This window comes from Salmo trutta, chromosome 36 (genome assembly GCF_901001165.1).
Source record: "Salmo trutta chromosome 36, fSalTru1.1, whole genome shotgun sequence".
In the NCBI taxonomy this organism is placed as follows: domain Eukaryota; kingdom Metazoa; phylum Chordata; class Actinopteri; order Salmoniformes; family Salmonidae; genus Salmo; species Salmo trutta.
Window position 1 is genome coordinate 24,626,044 of NC_042992.1, and position 20,005 is coordinate 24,646,048.

At 43.2% G+C, this 20,005-nt stretch overlaps 1 protein-coding gene across 12 annotated transcripts in view; it reads left to right on the forward strand.

Moving 5' to 3' along the window:
• Positions 1 to 552: 552 nt before the first annotated feature.
• LOC115175712 (receptor-type tyrosine-protein phosphatase U) overlaps positions 553 to 20,005 on the forward strand; it is a 326,202-nt gene continuing 306,749 nt past the window's right edge. For 6 of the 12 annotated variants that reach the window (XM_029735166.1, XM_029735170.1, XM_029735167.1 and 3 more), the window contains exon 1: positions 553 to 768. In XM_029735166.1, the coding sequence (XP_029591026.1) occupies positions 696 to 768 (73 nt within the window). In that variant the 5' untranslated portion in view covers positions 553 to 695. The remainder of the gene's footprint in view (positions 769 to 20,005) is intronic. The other 6 variants (XM_029735169.1, XM_029735172.1, XM_029735174.1 and 3 more) reach the window with 1 other exon arrangement.

The window sequence follows — 20,005 nt, forward strand, 5'->3', positions numbered from 1 at the left end:
TTACCCACTGGGCACAGACGTCAGTTAAATTTCATTGAAGTTATGTGAAAGCAACGTTGATTCAACCAGTGTGTGCCCAGTGGGTAGTGACCACGGAGAAGTCTCCAAACCTTTCTCTCCTCCTCATATTCCTCCTGCTGTTCCATTCCACCCACCACAGGCATCTGGAGCAGCCTCCCTCCCACACGCTGCTCCTCAGAAAAACACATGAAGGCTCTACTGTACCTGCAGCTGTTTCTGTTGAGGTATAACATAGGTCTTGTAATTTGCATATATGCATATGAATTAGGCATGACACATCTGGATGGTTTTGTTATGTTTCAATGTAAAATGCTAATTATTATGATAAGATTCTCCACTCACACAAAAGTTGTGTTTAATTTGTTTGTAGAGAAAAAAAGTGTTTGGATATGATGGTGTCGCTGTAATACAAAGCAACCACATGGCGGCGCTGTAGACCTGTATTTGACCACTTGGTTGGTGGCGCAAAGTGAAGTAAGGGTTCTTTTTGAATTCTTTGCCCCATACGTCAGCTATAGCAGCTCAAATTGCCAGTGTGTTTCGCATGGAGGGGGCACTCGCTTCAGGAAGGAAATCAGCCATCAATGGGATCGAGCAGACAACTTTGTTACAGTCCTGCCGGAGTCACTCATTACAAGGATTTCTGATAACGCGAGCTGGACTAAAACGTTAAAATGTATGCCGGAGTGTTTCTACTGATGCTGGTCGTCGGGATCTACGCTGATACTATGGACCAAGGGCCAACAGGTAAAGAAAACAACGTTTTTGTTTCTTGGGAGTCAAGCATTGCGCTGCTGCGCACCTGGGAAAGGACAGTTGGCTGGACTGTCCGTGGCATTTGTGGGCACTGGGCACATTATTCTAAGCTAATAAACATGTTGCCGAATAACGGGAAATTTCGAGTCCTATTAATCGAATTAGTTTTTATTCTTTTAAATGTTGTGAAAGGTGAAAATAGCTGTTCTCATAATTTGGTCGGACGGTCGCGTCTTATTTCTGAACAGAACTTCCAATAAAGTAGCATTGTTTTAGTTTTTGGAAATAGCCTACTAGAATATCCAAGAATAGCTGTTTTCAATCATTTCGAGTCTGTGACTTGGCGAAATATGCTACGTAGTGTCTTTTGAGGCTATGCGAATATTAGCAATGTTGAATAAGCGGTTGTCTGTTTTTCACAGGTTGCAGTGTCACAATATTTTGTTACCGGTGGCACGGGCAGTGTAGAAGTGTAGGAAAGTGATGGCATACCAGGCAGTAACCTCATATTTATCATTTCTCAGGTTGGAATGGTTTCCCTAACATCGGTCTCAAGTTATTCTGAAATGCAGGATAGAAAAATAAAGTACAAAATAGATTTTTTTTTGCCATAATAATTAAGGGATTCTGATCAATCAATTAAATTGGAATAGAAATGCTGTTGGAACATAAATGCTGTTATCGGTTGTTTGAGATTAAGCTACATCATGAGATGAGAATGTTTCTGTTAATGGTCAATTCGAATAACAGTCATCACGCCCTAACCTGCTGATTAAAAAAATACAAATCCCACGTTCCTTTATGTGCTGTGATTTGATTGATGGAAGCAAACTCTATTATTTAGCTCTGTCATACACATACACACAGTTTTCATTCTAATATCAAGTTCTAAAGTTTGCACTCAATATTGTGAGTGTTCATTTCCTGTAAACACATTTGTTTTTTTATTCAGGGCACATACCATGGTCCAACAATGCTTAATGCATCAGTTTCACTGTCATGATACCTAATACATTCTCAATTTGTGTTTTTAATCCTGCGGGAGACAGCTCTGGGAGGCCTACAGCAGTGTTTTTTTGTGTGAACTATCTGTATTGTTTTCATTGTGGAATACACAGTAATTTTAGTTCCCAAGAAAAAATGTATTGAAAGGAAAAATCCTCTCTGGTGCCATCACAGCTCAGCTAAACCTGAGTATTAGCAGTGAAAGTGTTTATTAGCAAGGCAGGGGTGTGGCCATGTGTAGATTCACTTTACGTGACATAGTACTAAGACCATGTAATAGTGTGTCTCTATACTAAAATAGTGGCTTTGAAACCCAGACCCTGTGGGAGTTGTACGTTATAAATACTGTCCTACAGACAAGCCAGGCAGAACCTTTACTAGTTACTGTTATAGTATACTACATGTAACTGGGTGAATGCATTCTCACTCCCTCCATAGCAGCGTTTTCCCTAGATTTTTCCCAGGTGGCTTCCAAAGCAACATCCTGGAACCAAAACTGTCAATAAAAATGGCCTCAGAGAAGAAGGGTTGTAGCATAGACTTGATCACATAACCTCACCCAACAACATTGCAAACTGAACCCCACTATTCTCTGTGGGCTGTAGCTGTACAGTAGGTGAAGCTGCCTGCCGCAGTGATCTGTTTATAGTAGATGTATACCTTACAGCTGAGGCAGTATGTGCCTGATTGTGCAAACACACACAGGTCTATTGCTCCAGGCTTTTCTTCTAGCTTTTCCAATACCTGGTTGAGCCTGAGCAAATCAAATTGTATTTGTCACATACACGTGTTTAGCAGATGTTATTGCGGGTGTAGAGAAATGCTTGTGTTTCAAGATCCAACAGTGCAATTATATCTAACAAGTAATATCTAACAATACACACAATCTAAAGTAAAGGAATGGAATTAAGACTATAGAAATATTTGGACGGCCAATAACAGAGCGGCATAGACTAAGATACAGTAGAATAGTATAGAATACAGTATATACACATGAGATGAGTAATGGAAAATATGTAAACATGATTAAAGTGGCCAGTGATTTCAAGTCTATGTATATAGGGCAGCAGCCTCTAATGTGCTAGTGATGGCTATTTAACAGTCTGATGGCCTTGAGATTAGGGATGCACGATATATCGGTAAACATATCGGAATCGGCCAATATTAGCTAAAAATGCCAACATCGGTATCAGCTGATGTCTAGTTTAACACCCGATGTGCAAAACCGATGTCAAAGCTGACGTGCATACCTATATAATGAAGGTACATGACGTAATGACGGCACATAAAATTCTGCGCTATGCGTGCAACACAGCATTCCTAACCTAGCCCACAATGTCTGCTGTGTGGATCGAGCAGTCAACAAGTCAAGCAGTCATTTGAAAGAGTAACACAATTTCAGCGAGACAACTCAAAGGTGAAATCCATTAAAGCCAAGATAATGGAATTCATTGCTGTTGACAATCAACCGTTCTCTGTTGTGGGTGATGTTGGCTTTCGCTGACTGGTCGAGCACTGGTTAACACTACCAAGGGCGCTATTTTTCCAATGCTGCCCTACCGGAATTACACAGTAATAGTATCACTGCTATTAGCTTCACGACATACATACTATGGAACACCGTTTGGGTCTTTGCGTGTCAAAAAAAGATACAGTAGCACTGTCAAAGCTGTACAAAACAGTCAGTAAACGAGCAAACACCGGCCACAAATGATGTGTTTACAATACCACGTTGGTAATAAAGCATCATTTGTTCGACCGCAACTTCTGGGGTAGCTAGCTTTAGCTTGGTACCTAGCTAGCACCAATACAACCAGCCTGAAAACAATGACCAGTAGAAACTGCAGTCATTTTAATTATTCTTAGCAATGATTTAGGAATCCTTGTGAGTAAGTATTAGCTAGGTTGCCACTTGTTGTTCACCTATTAAATTTGAACTTTAGTTCATGAAAAAAATAACTAGCCAGCTACTTAACCCTGTTACCCAAAGCTAACGTTATAAGCAGCCAGCTATCTTCATCTGGCTAGCAAGGCTCGACCGGTCCGGGTTATGTGTCGTGAAGGTAGCCACAATAAGGATTAGGCACAATAGGGGAATTTGCGGTTTTCCTTCAAAATAAAAGTATGTAATTGACAGTGATGCAAATTAATACAAATAGTAGAATTATGCCATACTTTTATTTTGAAGGAAAACCGCAAATTCCCCTATTGTGCCTAATCCTTATTGTGGCTACCTTCACGACACATAACCCGGTCCGGTCGAGCCTTGCTTGCCAGATGAAGATAGCTGAAATACTTAGGAACTTTGTATAAACATTGTGATGGGGATAAAAGCAATGTGCTCTTGATGTTTTTGTCATCCTTGTTATTATGATCATTATAATTGTTATTTATATTTAATGGACATCACTGTCAATTACATGAAAGTATGTAATTGACAGTGATGCAAATTAATACAAATAGTAGAATTATGCCATACTTTTATTTTGAAGACTAACCGCAAAGTCCACTATTGTGGCTAATCCTTATTGTGGCTAGCTTCACATAGATTTGTCTGACCCCCATTAATCAAATAAGACCTGTCTTATAAATTATTTCCATAGAAATCCTGGTTGAAAAATAAAATGACTGAACAAATGAACGAAACAGCACAGCAAGTAAGTGAAAGAAATAGGTTTTTATTATGTTTTATTGGTAATGGGGACGTATGTAAATGCCAACAAAATAGCTTTTTGGTCAGTGTGGTGTGTGTGTGTGTGTGTGTGTGTGTGTGTAACCTTTATTTAACTAGGTAAGTCAGTTAAGAACAAATTATTATTTACAATGATGGCCTACCCCGGCAAACCCGGATGATGCTGGGACAATTGTGCGCCGCCCTATGGGACTCCCAATCACGGCCGGATGCGATACAGCATGGATTCGAACTAGGGACTCTAGTGACGCCTATTGCACTGAGATGCAGTGCCCTAGACTGCTGCGTCCATGTGTGTGTGTTAACTATTTAACTGTACTAGAATGCTTAAAAGGCCTCAAAAAATTGTAATATTGGTTATTGGTATCGTTTGTTTTTGGCAAGGAAAATATCAGATATCGGTATCGGCCAAAAATGTCATATCGGCGCATCACTACTTGACATAGAATCTGTTTTTCAGTCTCTCAGTCCCAGCTTTGATGCACCTGTATTGACCTTGACTTCTGGAGGATAGGGGGGATGAACAGGCACTGGCTCAGGTGGTTGTTGTCCTTGATGATCATTTTGGTCTTCCTGTGACATCGGGTGCTGTAGGTGTCCTGGAGGGCAGGTAGTTTGCCCCCGGTGATGCATTGGGCAGACCGCACTACCCTCTGGAGAGCCCTGCAGTTGCGGGCGTTGCAGTTGCCATACCAGGCGGTGATACAGCCCGATAGGATGCTCTCAATTGTGCATCTGTATAAGTTTGTGAGGGTTTTAGGTGCCAAGACAAATTTCTTCAACCTCCGAACTTCAAAGAGGTGCTGTTGTACCTTCTTCACCACACTGTCTGTGTGGGTGGACAATTTCAGTTTGTCAGTGATGCATACGCAGAGGAGCTTGAAGCTTTCCACCTTCTCCACTGCAGTCCTGTCGATGTGGATAGGGGGGTGCTCCCTCTGCTGTTTCCTGAAGTCCACGATCAGCTCCTTTTTTGTTGACATTGGGTGAGAGGTTATTTTCCTGCCACCACACTCCCAGGGCCCTCACCTCCTCCCTGTAGGCTGTCTCGTCATTGTTGGTAATCAGGCCTACTACTGTTGTGTCGTCTGCATTCTTGATGATTCAGTTGGAGGCGTGCATGGCCACGCAGCCATGGGTGAACAGGGAGTATAGGAGCAGGGCTTGCTTTCCCTATAGTTGCTTGGTGCACCCTCTGAGTGTTACCTGATTGAGTAGATTTGCTGGGGTAAAAGCACTCCTTGTCAGATCACTGCATAGCAGCACCTGTTAGTGTGTGTGTGTAGGCCCCATCTGTCCTACTCTCTCAGTACTGACATGCAGCCACAGTGTGAAACACCCCATGATTGGTGGTGTAGAGGTTGAACTTGGGATGGCAGACCACATGGGAACACACTATCATGGGAGAACATGGTCGCCATGCTGGGGGTTATACTAAGGTCAAGAGAGGGGATGGAAGGGTCTTCTTGTTCTGATTGGTGAGGGTTATACCAAGGACGAGGGGCTATGGAAGTGCTGGCCGTGCTGTGTGCAGTGGTTTGGATCGGTCAGATTTTTAATCATACAGAAAACGGTTCAACACACACAAAGCTCTCTTTGGGGAACAAAGGTTGGAAAGGAGAAAATTGGATCACAAACACAGAGAGAAGAGTGATGGAAGTTTCTCTGGTTGGTTCCTTCTTCTTTGTTTGTTTGATGTTTTTAGGCCACTGATATGTGAAATAGGACTTCTCTCTTACTAAAAGTAGTTTGAGGATTTTCTTTCGCTGAACTGTGCTCTTCCTTCCATCTCTATGAAGGCTTTAATCTGTCTAGCTCTAACACCCCTTCGCTTGACGAGAGAGAGAAGTCACTTTTTATTGTCTTTTTTATTTGACAGCTTTAATGGACAGACATCTTTAGACATGGAGTGCCTTCTTCCCTCACCTAGGGGGACTACATTTAAAATACCCAAATGCGGGACAAAGGCATGATTTAGTGGGACAGTGTAGCCTACATGAATCTTTTTTTGGGACACCCTTCCGCTGCGCTGAACAAGCTAATTGAAGCGAGCCTATGGGCTACTCCTTTGGCTCATGCTAAATCTGGTCATGCAGAAACGAGAGACCAAATGTGTGTCTGTTTTAGGAAAATCTGGGAATACATGGCCAAGGAAACATTTCTGGTTGGTCTCAGGGAATGTGAAAACTTTAGGAAGTGAGACTTTGAAAACAGGGTTGAGTGATGTAGCAGCAAATATGTTGAATTAGCAACTAATGAGCATGAAGAGCCTCACAAGTTTGACAAAATCACCTTCTATCTTTTCAGCTTAATAACCTTATATACACTGCTCAAAAAAATAAAGGGAACCCTTAAACAACACAATGTAACTCCAAGTCAATCACACTTCTGTGAAATCAAACTGTCCACTTAGGAACCAACACTGATTGACAATAAATTTCACATGCTGATGTGCAAATGGAATAGACAACAGGTGGAAATTATAGGCAACTAGCAAGACACCCCCAATAAAGGAGTGGTTCTGCAGGTGGGGACCACAGACCACTTCTCAGTTCCTATGCTTCCTGGCTGATGTTTTGGTCACTTTTGAATGCTGGCGGTGCTTTCACTCTAGTGGTAGCATGAGACGGAGTCTACAACCCACACAAGTGGCTCAGGTAGTGCAGCTCATCCAGGATGGCACATCAATGCGAGCTGTGGCAAGAAGGTTTGCTGTGTCTGTCAACGTAGTGTCCAGAGCATGGAGGCGCTACCAGGAGACAGGCCAGTACATCAGGAGACATGGAGGAGGCCGTAGGAGGGCAACAACTCAGCAGCAGGACCGCTACCTCCGCCTTTGTGCAAGGAGGAGCAGGAGAAGCACTGCCAGAGCCCTGCAAAATGACCTCCAGCAGGCCACAAATGTGCATGTGTCTGCTCAAACGGTCAGAAACAGACTCCATGAGGGTGGTATGAGGGCCCGACGTCCACAGGTGGGGGTTGTGCTTACAACCCAACACCGTGCAGGACGTTTGGCATTTGCCAGAGAACACCAAGATTGGCAAATTCGCCACTGGCGCCCTGTGCTCTTCACAGATGAAAGCAGGTTCACACTGAGCACGTGACAGACGTGACAGAGTCTGGAGACACCGTGGAGAACGTTCTGCTGCCTGCAACATCCTCCAGCATGACCGGTTTGGCGGTGGGTCAGTCATGGTGTGGGGTGGCATTTCTTTGGGGGGCCGCACAGCCCTCCATGTGCTCGCCAGAGGTAGCCTGACTGCCATTAGGTACCGAGATGAGATCCTCAGACCCCTTGTGAGACCATATGCTGGTGCGTTTGGCCCTGGGTTACTCCTAATGCAAGACAATGCTAGACCTCATGTGGCTGGAGTGTGTCAGCAGTTCCTGCAAGAGGAAGGCATTGATGCTATGGACTGGCCCGCCCGTTCCCCAGACCTGAATCCAATTGAGCACATCTGGGACATCATGTCTCGCGCCATCCACCAACGCCACGTTGCACCACAGACTGTCCAGGAGTTGGCGGATGCTTTAGTCCAGGTCTGGGAGGAGATCCCTCAGGACACCATCCGCCACCTCATCAGGAGCATGCCCAGGCGTTGTAGGGAGGTCATACAGGCACGTGGAGGCCACACACACTACTGAGCCTCATTTTGACTTGTTTTAAGGACATTACATCAAAGTTGGATCAGCCTGTAGTGTGGTTTTCCACTTTAATTTTGAGTGTGACTCCAAATCCAGACCTCCATGGGTTGATAAATTGGATTTCCATTGATTATTTTTGTGTAATTTTGTTGTCAGCACATTCAACTATGTAAATAAAAAAGTATTTAATAAGATTATTTCTTTCATTCAGATCTAGGATGTGTTGTTTAAGTGTTCCCTTTATTTTTTTGAGCAGTATATTTTTCCAATCTAATACGGCTATTTATTAACTTTTGTAGCTCTTCATCAGAAACATGCCTTTTTAACTGGCCTCTCCAAGTTTTAGCTGGAATTTAGACCAAAAGGATTTTACAAATGTGATTGGTTGATGATATGACATTGGCCTACATATCGCCTTGCGCTACGCAGAATATCAGATGTCAACAACAATTGGAGAAGTGTTTAACATCACCAGTACCACATCCTTATTGTGTGTATACATATATACACACATTGTGTGTATATATATTGTGTGTATATATATATATATATATATATATATATATATTGTGTATGTATATATATATATATTGTATATATATATATATATATATATATATATATATATATATATATATATATATATATATATATATATATATATACATAATTTGTCAAAAGAGCAATGTGACTGCAAACTGAGATCTGTATATAATGACGAGATGCTCATGTCTCCACCCTAACAATGGAAGTCATTGTCCCAAAGGCGGGAGGGCAAGCGAAAAGCTTAGGTCTAAAATAAGCCCATAGAAACACATTGAGCTTATTTTGGACAGATTTCAGCCAGTGAAACTTCTTGCTTTGCCTCTTCCTCTCCGCTGCAAAAGAGACAAGTTTAAATGCCTGACTGAAATACGGAACAAATATACATTTTAAGTAAATTAGTGGGTTAGAATTTTTTTTATAAAATGCGGGACATGATTGTTTGGTTGCAGGGCAAAGGGCCAAAATGTGGGACTGTCCCGCACAATCCGGGACAACACACCCTGGAAGAAACAGTCCCACCATGAATCAGCCAGGCGGGTAGATAGAATGACTCACTAAAGCATTCCCTATTACTTACTTACTCTCACACACACACACACACACACACACACACACACACACACACACACACACACACACACACACACACACACAGTTTAATTGCCACAATTCTTGGCACCTCAACTAGTTAGGTAGTTATTAGGTTCGTCATTCAGCTTGCAGTCCAATGTATTTATTGGCAAAGCCGCAGCTGTGGCTTTTTGCAGCCAGCTTGAGTGTTCAACATGAATTTTAAGTTGTTTGGAATTTGCATTTAATCACCGGAGTTGAGGACCTTTGGTGGCCTCTGCAGGTCCATCAGTTCAGCTGGAAATAGGGCTTGGCAAAGCTCTACTGCCTTTTGTATAGGACTTCTGTGAGTCACTCATATATATATATATTTTTTTCTCTTTTTATCTAAAAGTGATTTCCTCTTATCGTTCCCAGTCGGGGCTGGGTCGCGGCAGTGGGGATGTTTGGCAGAGAAATCTATTTTCTCATAGGGAGCTGAGCTGATTGGTAGGATGCAGGAAGTGTGAGGAGGACAAGAGGAAGAGAAGGAGAGAGAGATGGAGTAATGCTGTGTTGTTCCTGACACACGTTAATGTCCCAGCCTCCCAGTTAAATACCATGGTTCTCTATAGTCCCTTAAAGCAGCTCAGTCTGTTAGTAGATGGCACTTTCACTGAGTGCGTGTGTGTGTGTGTGTGTGTGAGTGTGCGTGTGTGTTTTCACATGATGTTCTGTTATTTCTGTCTGTCCAGAAGAGAACTTGAATCAGATCTTTAATGTAAAAGTCAGCAATAAAACACTGACTGGCGGGGACGCTCACTGTGAGTGTGTGTGTGAGTCTTTCTGTGTGTGTGTTTGAAAAAGAGAAACAGAGTGTATGTGAGTGTCAGAGAGAGATCGATAGAGAGAGGGTGTGTGTGTGTGTGTGTGTGTGTGTGTGTGTGTGTGTGTGTGTGTGTGTGTGGTGCACAGTGAGGTGCAGACCTGACAGCTTTGTGTGCTCACTTTCAGAAGTATCCTTTAGAGTATGAGGTTTTAGCAGACAGGAAGACAGCCAGGCAGCAGTTCAGCTAGTCAGTGAATGGGAGGCCTTTCGTTCTAGGAGGTGGTCGTCAGTTAGACCTGTCGTCATGGCGTCACGGTGCCTTGTCTCTGACGCTGATCGCCCACGACCGCTCCCCGCTACCGTGTCACAGCAGCAGCGTGTCCACCTACCATCGCCATAACACCTGTCACCGCCACACTCCCTGAATGGAGCCGACAGCGTTCCACGATCACTCGACGCCCCCGACCTGCAGGGGCCCATGGGAACAGGATGTGGGGGGTCCTCTCCTCTCAGCTCTCCTCATCTGTCACTTTGCTTCTCCAGGTGGTAGCTAGCTAACCAATAATGTGTTGCTGAGTCCCTGAACGCCACTGTGTTAGACAGATGGCTGTGTGCCAACAGGCCCAAACTACTCAACACTACTGCTCAGATTCCTTAATGCGTTTAGACATTCTGGTTAAGACGCGCTTACCTAATACAAGAAATACTTAGAATCTTTAATACACTTTTTTTAACCTTTTATTTAACTAGGCAAATCAGTTAAAAATAAATTCTTATTTACAAAGACGGCCTACCCCGGACGACGCTGTGCCAATTGTGCGGATATGATACAGCCTAGAATCGAACCAGGGACTGTAGTGATGCCTCTTGCACTGAGATGCAGTGCCTTAGACCACTGCATCACTTAGTGATTCAGATTGCCATGGTCTTCAGTTATTAGTTTCTGTGACGCCTGTCATCAGTCAAACAACTGATTGAAAGAGCAGATTTCAAGTTTTTAGAGTGGATGTTGCTCTTTAGTTTGATATTTGAATGTTTTGTGGACGAGGACGAGGGCAGTGTAGATTAAAAGGACTCAGCAGGATTGTGGTTGAAGCAGATAATAAATTCAGTGTGTCTGTGACAAATCAACTGTTCTAAAAGCGGTTGGTTATCCCTCTCTGAAAAGTTGGCGTCTGTGACAGATATGCAGAGAGAACGCTGAGCTGTGTGCTGTGTCCCAACTTGGATTGGCGGGGCTCCAGCTGCTGCCGTGGCAACAGAGGAACTCGGAACTCGGGAGAGAGCTGCCTCATAGTGTCCAGACTTGTGAACTATAGGACGATGCTAGAGAAGACTCTGTTGTCACTCTGTGCTTTTCAACAGTACTTAGTGTCAGGAAAGCACACGTGCAAGTGACTGTGAGCCTCTCTCTCCCTCTCCCTGCCACTCTCTCCCTCTTTTTTCTCTCTCTCTCCCTCTTTTTGTCTATTTCTTGCTCTTTTTTCTTTCTCATTTGAGTTTTTCAAACTGTCCAATTAGCTCATATCTAATGTGAGTGATGCTTCAAAAGCAACTAATTAAGCACCTGGTTCTAGTGAGAATAACCGTATTAGTGTAAATATATGACTATGTGGTGGGCTGCGTCCCAAATAGCACCCTATTCCCTATATAGTGCACTACTTTTGACCAGGGCATATTAGAAATAGGGGGCCATTTTGAACACACACGTTTTTATGTCTCTAATTACAAGCCTGCCAAGTGTCACATTTATCCAACAAACCAAATTCATAAGAACTAAGTAATTGAAATTCCTCATCGGTCCAAATCATTCATATTCTTTATGGGTTTTGTTAAGGATCATTTGCTGAGATTGATGGAGCTGGAATCATTGCCAATATGATTAGAAGGAGAACTATTGAGCTACACTGCAGAAGGGTGAGAGAGTTGTATTGTCTGTTTATTTGGAGTGGCTGTGGTGGTGTAGTCGCAGTGGGATGCTATCTGAGAGGAGATACACTGAGTGTACAAAACATTAGGAACACCGGCCATTTCCATGACAGACTGACCAGGTGAATACAGGTGAAAGCTATGATCCCTTATTGATGTCACTTGTTAAATCCACTTCAATCAGTGTAGATGAAGGGGAGGAGACAGGTTAATGAAGGATTTAAGCCTTGAGACAATTGAGACATGGATTGTGTGTGTGCCATTCAGAGGGTGAATGGGTAAAACAAAAGATTTAAGTGCCTTTGAGTGGGGTATAGTAGTAGGTGCCAGGCACACCAGTTTGAGTGTGTCAAGAACTGCAACGCTGCAGGGTTTTTCATGGTCAACAGTTTCCTGTGTGTATCACGAATGGTCCATCACCTGAAGGACAACCAGCCAAATGTGGGAAGCATTGGAGTCACATGGGCCAGCATCCCTGTGGAACACTTTCGACACCTTGTAGAGTCCATGCCTCGATAAATTGAGGCTGTTTCGAGGACAAAAGGGGTTGAAACTCAATGTTAGGAAGGTGTTCCTAGTATTTTGAACACTGTGTATACACCACAGACAACAACTCTGCAGTGATGTCTGTCCATTAAGTGTCAGTAGCTCTGATGTGATATGATCTCTGTCCATTTAGCATCTCGCTTCGCTTCGCTATAGCCACAGACATGCATGAATAGGTCTTTATGAACATTCCTCGCCTCACCTCCACCTGAACTTACAGTTGAAGTCGGAAGTTTACATACACTTAGGTTGGAGTCATTAAAGCTCGTTTTTCAACCACTCCACAAATTTGTTAACAAACTATAGTTTTGGCAAGTCGTTTAGGACATCTACTTTGTGCATGACACAAGCAATTTTTCCAACAATTGTTTACAGACACATTGAATTATAAGTGAAATAATCTATCACAATTCCAGTGGGTCAGAAGTTTACATACATTAAGTTGACTATGCCTTTAAACAGCTTGGAAAATTCCCCAAAATGATGTCATGGCTTTAGAATCTTCTGATAGGCTAATTGACATCATTTGAGTCAATTGGAGGTGTAACTGTGGATGTATTTCAAGGCCTACCTTCAAACTCAGTGCCTCTTTGCTTGACATCATGGGAAAATCAAAAGAAATCAGCCAAGACTTCAGAAAAAAGACCTCCACAAGTCTGGTTCATCCTTGGGAGCAATTTCTGAACGCCTGAAGGTACCACGTTTATCTGTACAAACAATAGTACGCAAGTATAAACACCATGTGACGTTCTGACTCCTAGAGATGGACATACTTTGGTGCGAAAATGGCAAATCAATCCCAGAACAACATCAAAGGACCTTGTGAAGATGCTGGAGGAAATCGGTACAAAAGCATCTTTGTCCACAGTAAAACAAGACCTATATCGACATAACCTGAAAGGCCGCTCAGCAAGGAAGAAGCCACTGCTCCAAAACCACCATAATAAAGCCAGACTACGGTTTGCAACTGCACATGGGGACAGACTGTACTTTTTGGAGAAATATCCTCTGGTCTGATGAAACAAAAATGGAATTGTTTGGCCATAATGACCATCGTTATATTTGGAGGATAAAGGGGGAGGCTTGCAAGCCGAAGAACACCATCCCAACCGTGAAACACGGGGGTGGCAGCATCATGTTGTGGGGGTGCTTTGCTGCAGGAGGGACTGGTGCACTTCACAAAATAGATGGCATCATGAGGGAGGAAAATTATGTGGATGTTGAAGCAACATCTCATGACATCAGTCAGGAAGTTAAAGCTTGGTCACAAATGACCCCAAGCATACCTCCAAAGTTGTGTCAAAATGGCTTAAGGACAACAAAGTCAAGATATTGGAGTGGCCATCACAAAGCCCTGACCTCAATCCTATAGAACATTTGTGGGCAGAACTGAAAAAGCGTGTGCGAGCAAGGAGGCCTACAAACCTGACTCAGTTACACCAGCTCTGTCAGGAGGAATGGGCCAAAATTCACCCAACTTATTGTGGGAAGCATGTGGAAGGCTACCTGAAACGTTTGACCCAAGTTAAACAATTTAAAGGCAATGCTACCGAATACTAATTGAGTGTATGTAAACTTCTGACCCACTGGGAATGTGATGAAAGAAATGAAAGCTGAAATAAATCATTCTCTCTACTATTATTCTGACATTTCACATTCTTAAAATAAAATGGTGATCCTAACTGACCTAAGACAGGGAATTTTTACTAGGATTAAATGTCAGGAATTGTGAAAAACTGAGTTTAGATGTATTTGGCTAAACTTCCGACTTCAACTGTATTTTTACTTTCTGTAGCTTAGCCAAGTATCTCTAACGACTGTTCTCTAGCCATTAAACTCCAAGTTTGCCCTGACCTGACCTGCCTACCAGTCTGATGGAGGACGGTTGAAGTTGATGCTGTCGTTGACAGCGACAGAAAAGAACGGAGGAGAAAAATAAACTGTTGGGTCGGTCAATTTTCTGCTGTGTGCAGTTGTAACCATGGCAACTGGATCAGCAACTAGTCCCCAGGTCAAAGTTTACACGCATGATGCGTTCTGGCAGCACTGTCAAAGCGTCAGCAAATGTCTTTTAAGATGGAGATGGCAATTGGACCAAACTCGAACAAAATCATCCCTCGCGAGTCACTACTTTCCGAGTCTTTCCAATAGCTTTGGGGTAAAGAGGGCCACAAGAAGCAATTTCTTATAGTTTTTCTCTCCAGTTCTTGCTCCTCTGTCTCCCTATCTTACTCCTCTCCCTCCCTCCTCTATCTCCATTTATTTACCTTCTTTTTCTATCCCTTCCTTTCCCTCTCCCACCATATTAAAAACAGAATCCCTGTTGTAATAAATGTAGGCTGTTAAGTGCAAATGAACTTGTGTTGGGAGCTGAACCACTGACTTTATACTAGACTCTTAATGATAACAGCCTCAGTTATAGCATGACCTTAAAAAGCCCCCCTCGATGATAAGGAATGAGCCCTAGGGGAGGGTTTGGTCCCATAGCTGCTGTAGGAGATATTAAAGTTGACAAAATACTCGTTTCGAGTTATCAAGCCTCTGGGCTTTGGAGTGTACCTGTGCAGCGCTTCAGACAGATATTACAAGTTTGGAGTGGAAAACTTGAGATACCTGCCATTGCCAATCAGTGGGCCCTTTATATTACACACACACACACACACACACACACACACACACACACACACACACACACACACACACACACACACACACACACACACACACACACACACACACACAGCTCACAAGGGCACTGTGGATTGTGTGAAGGAGACTCCCTGTGATCAGTATGGATGCCTCTGCAGCTAGGTGTGTCTGTGTGTGCTCAGCAGCTTGAAACAGCAACAGCTGTGTGGCTGCTTATTGCCACAGGATGTTTCGCTGGAGGGCTACTCTGTCCCTTGCCACCCCACCCTCTCTCTCTATCTCTCCCTCAACATTTAAACCACTTTTTTTATTGGGCCACACCTTGACACACATTTCCTGCCCTCCTCCCATGGTGCCTGGTGTTCAGTGCAGAGGTAGAGGGGATACACCTTGGCAGTAAGCTACAGGATATAGGGGCTGTAATGTTGTCAGATGTGGTGGTGCAGGGCAGGCAGCACCTGGAACACCAGCTGGTCCTGACCGTCCTCTGTTCTCCTCCCAACATGGTCCTAATGTAGCATCGTCATTAGTAGCTGGTGCAGTTCTCTATCCAACACTGCAGGGCATCAAGCACATTCACCTCTGGAACACCACTAGCACAATCAAATAGAACTTTATTTGCTCTCAATTAGAGAATTTGTCTTGCACATTTCAAAGCATATGTACATGGTATTGGTGGTTATGTAAGTAATAGTTATAGGGGATTGATGCAGTCCTGGACACTGCATGGTCAAGGAGCCTGGATATCATCTCCTACATGTCAATGAATCCAAACCCAGGATGACTGGTAGTTTGTCATCCAAGCCCAGGATGACTGGTAGTTTGTCATCCAAGCCCACGATGAGGTTGCATACCAAATGGCACCCTAATCTTTATATCCCTCAAATTCAACTCTGGACCTAGAAGCCAGTTCCAATGCATTTTTGAATTGTTCCCCTCTAATCAGGGACTGCTTTTAGACCTGGGACACCAAGTGTGTGCAATTAATTATCAGGTAGAATAGAACCCGCAGGCTCCGGACCTCGTAGCGTAAGAGTTGAATACCACTACCCTATATAGTGCGCTACTTCTCAAAAGTAGTGCACTATATAGGGAATAGGGTGCCATTTGGGACTGGCACTGAGTAAATGAATACCTGTTGACAGAATGTTGTTTTTATGAGAGTGGACTGGAGTGGACTGGAGTGAAGTGGGCAAGCATCATGCTGTGGATTTATATGTTAATGGTTGCAGCAGTCCAGAATCAGTGATTCAATAAACAGCTCTCAGAGACAGATATGAGGGTCAGCATTTGACATGTTGATAGCTAGTGGGAGAGGGGCAGAGAGTGAGAGAGAGGAAGCAAGGGATAGTGAGCGAGATGGGGGTGATGGAGAAAGAAAGAGCGAGAGAGACAGAGGAAAGTGTGTAGAGGACAGGGAGTTGAGGCATAGGGGCTATTGATTACCACACTGCAAGCTGTCTGAAACAGAATCAGCTGGTGGTTTCGTTTCTATTTCTGGTCTTGATGCCTGGGGATTAAGTTAAGGGTTGGGAGCAGGGAGACAGGGGGTGAGAGGAGTCCCCTGATCACTCCGTTATTATGCGTGTCTGCCCTCGTGCCCTCATGCCCTCTAACCCTAATCCTAATGTGTCTGATGAGACAGATGGTGTTGTGATCAGGGCACCAGGAGAGACATAGACTATTTGGATATCTGAATGTCCTACGCACGTGCATACACACACGGCTGCCAGACACAGGGGGTAAGGCCATTGATGACCTGTCTCGTGGCTTAGACAATAGCAGGTGTAGTGTTTTAGTTTTCCCTTGTGGCTTTCTGCTGCAACAGAGAGGGACATAGTGTATGTTGTTTGTGAAGGAGCCTTACAAGAGACCTCCCTCCCTATACATTGACTTAGAAAAGTGCTGAGTCTGGCAGAAAGGGTGTGTGTGTGTTTGTGTGTGTGTGCATTTTAATTATATCAGAAGAAGCAGACTGCCACACCAGTTGCTTGTTTCTTTTCTTTCTATTTCAGAAGAACATACTCATTGTCAATGTAACTATATTAACTACATGAAGCAGAAAATTCATTTTCTTACAGTTGAACACACCAGAGGCTCTGGAGACTGTGTAGGCAAGCCCTCTATTCATTTACAGCGGGTCCTTCACTTGCTTGGTTCATAAGAGATAAAGAGAGGGATGTAGAGGAGGAGGGTGATACAGATAGAGAGTTGCTGTGTGGTGTCCGTGTGGTTTGACCATTTCACCTCCCATGAGATGTGTATGCCGAGGATCTTGACATTTTTGACCATTGATGAGGATGGTGGCGTGCCCAGCCTGGTTCCTCCTGAAGTCCACAATTGGCTCCTTTGTTTTTCTGACGTTGAGGAAATGGTTGTTTACCTGTCACCACACCGTCAGAGTACCTACCTCCTCCCTGTAGGCCATCTGGTTGTTGTTGGTCATCAGGCCTACTACTGTCGTGTCGTCACTGAACTTGATGATGGAGTTGGAACTCTGTAAGGCCACACAGTCGTGGGTATACAGGGAGTACAGGAGGGGACTAAGGACGCACCCTTGTGGGGCCCCTATGTTGAGAATCAGTGTCGAGGAGGTAATGTTCGCGAGGAAGAGGTATAGTCTATTGCCAGGGCTTTGCAGAGCTGTATCAATAGATATAAATTGATTCAATTGAGATTTTGTGTCACAGGCCTACACACACTACCCCATAATGTCAAAGTGGAATTATGTTTTTAGATTTTTTGTTTTACATATTAATTTAAAGCTTAAATGTCTCGAGTAAATAACTATTCAACCCCATTGTTATGGCAAACATAAATAAGTTCAGGAGTAAAAATGTGCTTAACAAGTCACATAATTGTCAAGTGTCAGTGTGCAGCGGGTAGGACAGAGTCAGGCGCAGGACACAGAACTGAGTAAAAAAACGTACTTTACTCGAATAAACCACAAAATAATTCCACGCAGGGAAAATACTCCAGCTCACAGAAATAGCGAACACTTAACAACAAACAAACACGCACAAAACCATGTGGGAACCAGAGAGTTAAATAGGGAATAAATAATAATGTAATGGAAACCAGGTGTGTACAATCAAGACAAAACAAATGGACAATGAAACGTAGATCGGTGGCGGCCAGAAAGCCGGTGATGTCGACTGCCGAACGCCGCCCGAACAATGAGAGGCACCAACTTCGGTGGAAGTCGTGACAATAATAAGTTGCATGGACTCACTCTGTGTGCAATAATAGTGTTTAACATGATTTTTGAATGACTACCTCATCTCTGTACCCACACATAAAATTATCTGTAAGGTCCCTCAGTCGAGCAGTGAATTGCAAACACGGATTCAACCACAAAGACCAGGGAGGTTTTCCAATGCCTTACAAAGAAGGGCACCTATTGGTATATCGGTAAAAAGCAGACATTGAATATTCCTTTGAGCATTGTGAAGTTATTAATTACACTTTGTATGGTGTATCAATACACCCAGTCACTACAAAGATACAGGCATCCTTCCTAACTCAGTTGCCGGAGAGGAAGGAAACCGCTCAGAGAATTCACCACGAGGCTAGTAGTGAACAGTTACAGAGTTGAATGGCTGTGATAGAAGAAAACTGAGGATGGATTAACAACATTGTAGTTACTCCACAATACTAACCTAAATGCCAGAGTGAAAAGAAGGAAACCTGTACAGAATACATCCCGTTTTCAACAATGCTCTTAAGTAATAGTGCAAAACAAATGGAAATCCTAGAGGAAAGCCTGATTCAGTCTGCTTTCCACCAGACACTGGAAGACAATAACCTAAAACACAAGGTCAAATATACACTGGAGTTGCTTACCAAGATGACATTGAACATTCCTGAGTGGCCTAGTTACAGTTTTGACTTAAATCGGCTTGAAAATCTATGGCAAAAATGGTCAACAACCAACTTGACAGAGCTTGAAGGATTGTTTAAAATAATAATGTGCAAATATTGCACAATCAGGTGTGCAAAGCTCTTAGAGACTTATCAAAAAAGATTCACAGCTGTAATCACTGCCAAATGTGATTTTAATATTGACTCATGGGTGTGAATACTTTATGTAAATTAGATATTTCTCTATTTCATTTTCAATAAATTAGCAAACATTTCTAAAAAACTGTAATGCGTCTGTGTGTAGCTGGTGTAGAAGAGTGAGGCACAGGACAGCAGATATGAGTAATGTCGAAATTTTACTCAATAATAATACAATACACGTCAATAATACAAGGCCACAAATACGGACCGCAATACAAAAAACAATCACTCACAAACAAACATGGGGGAACAGAGGGTTAAATAATGAACAAGTAATTGGGGGATTGAAACCAGGCGTGTAAGACAAAGACAAAACAAATGGAAAATGAAAAGTGGACCGGCGATGGCTAGAAGGCCGGTGACGTCGACCGCCGAACGTCGCCCGAACAAGGAGAGGGCCCGACTTCGGCGGAAGTCGTGACAAAAACCTGTTTTCACTTTGTCATTATGGGTATTGTGTGTAGATGGGTAAAACCAAAAAGCTATTTAATCCATATAGAATTCAGCCTGTAACACAACAGAATGTGGAATAAGACAAGAGGTATGAATACTTTCTGAAGGCACTGTATATTACGCCACTGTGTCAACAGGCTATTACTTAAGTGCTGGAAACCTTGTGTAAGCCTGCCAGTCTATCTGTTAACATTGTGAGAAGACAAAGCCAATGAGCCAAAGTTAGAGTAGGAGAGTAATATACTGTATGACGTGTTTGTCACTGTCACTCTTCAGGGACACTTTATATATAAATAAAGCAAGCTTCATTCTCTACACAGCCA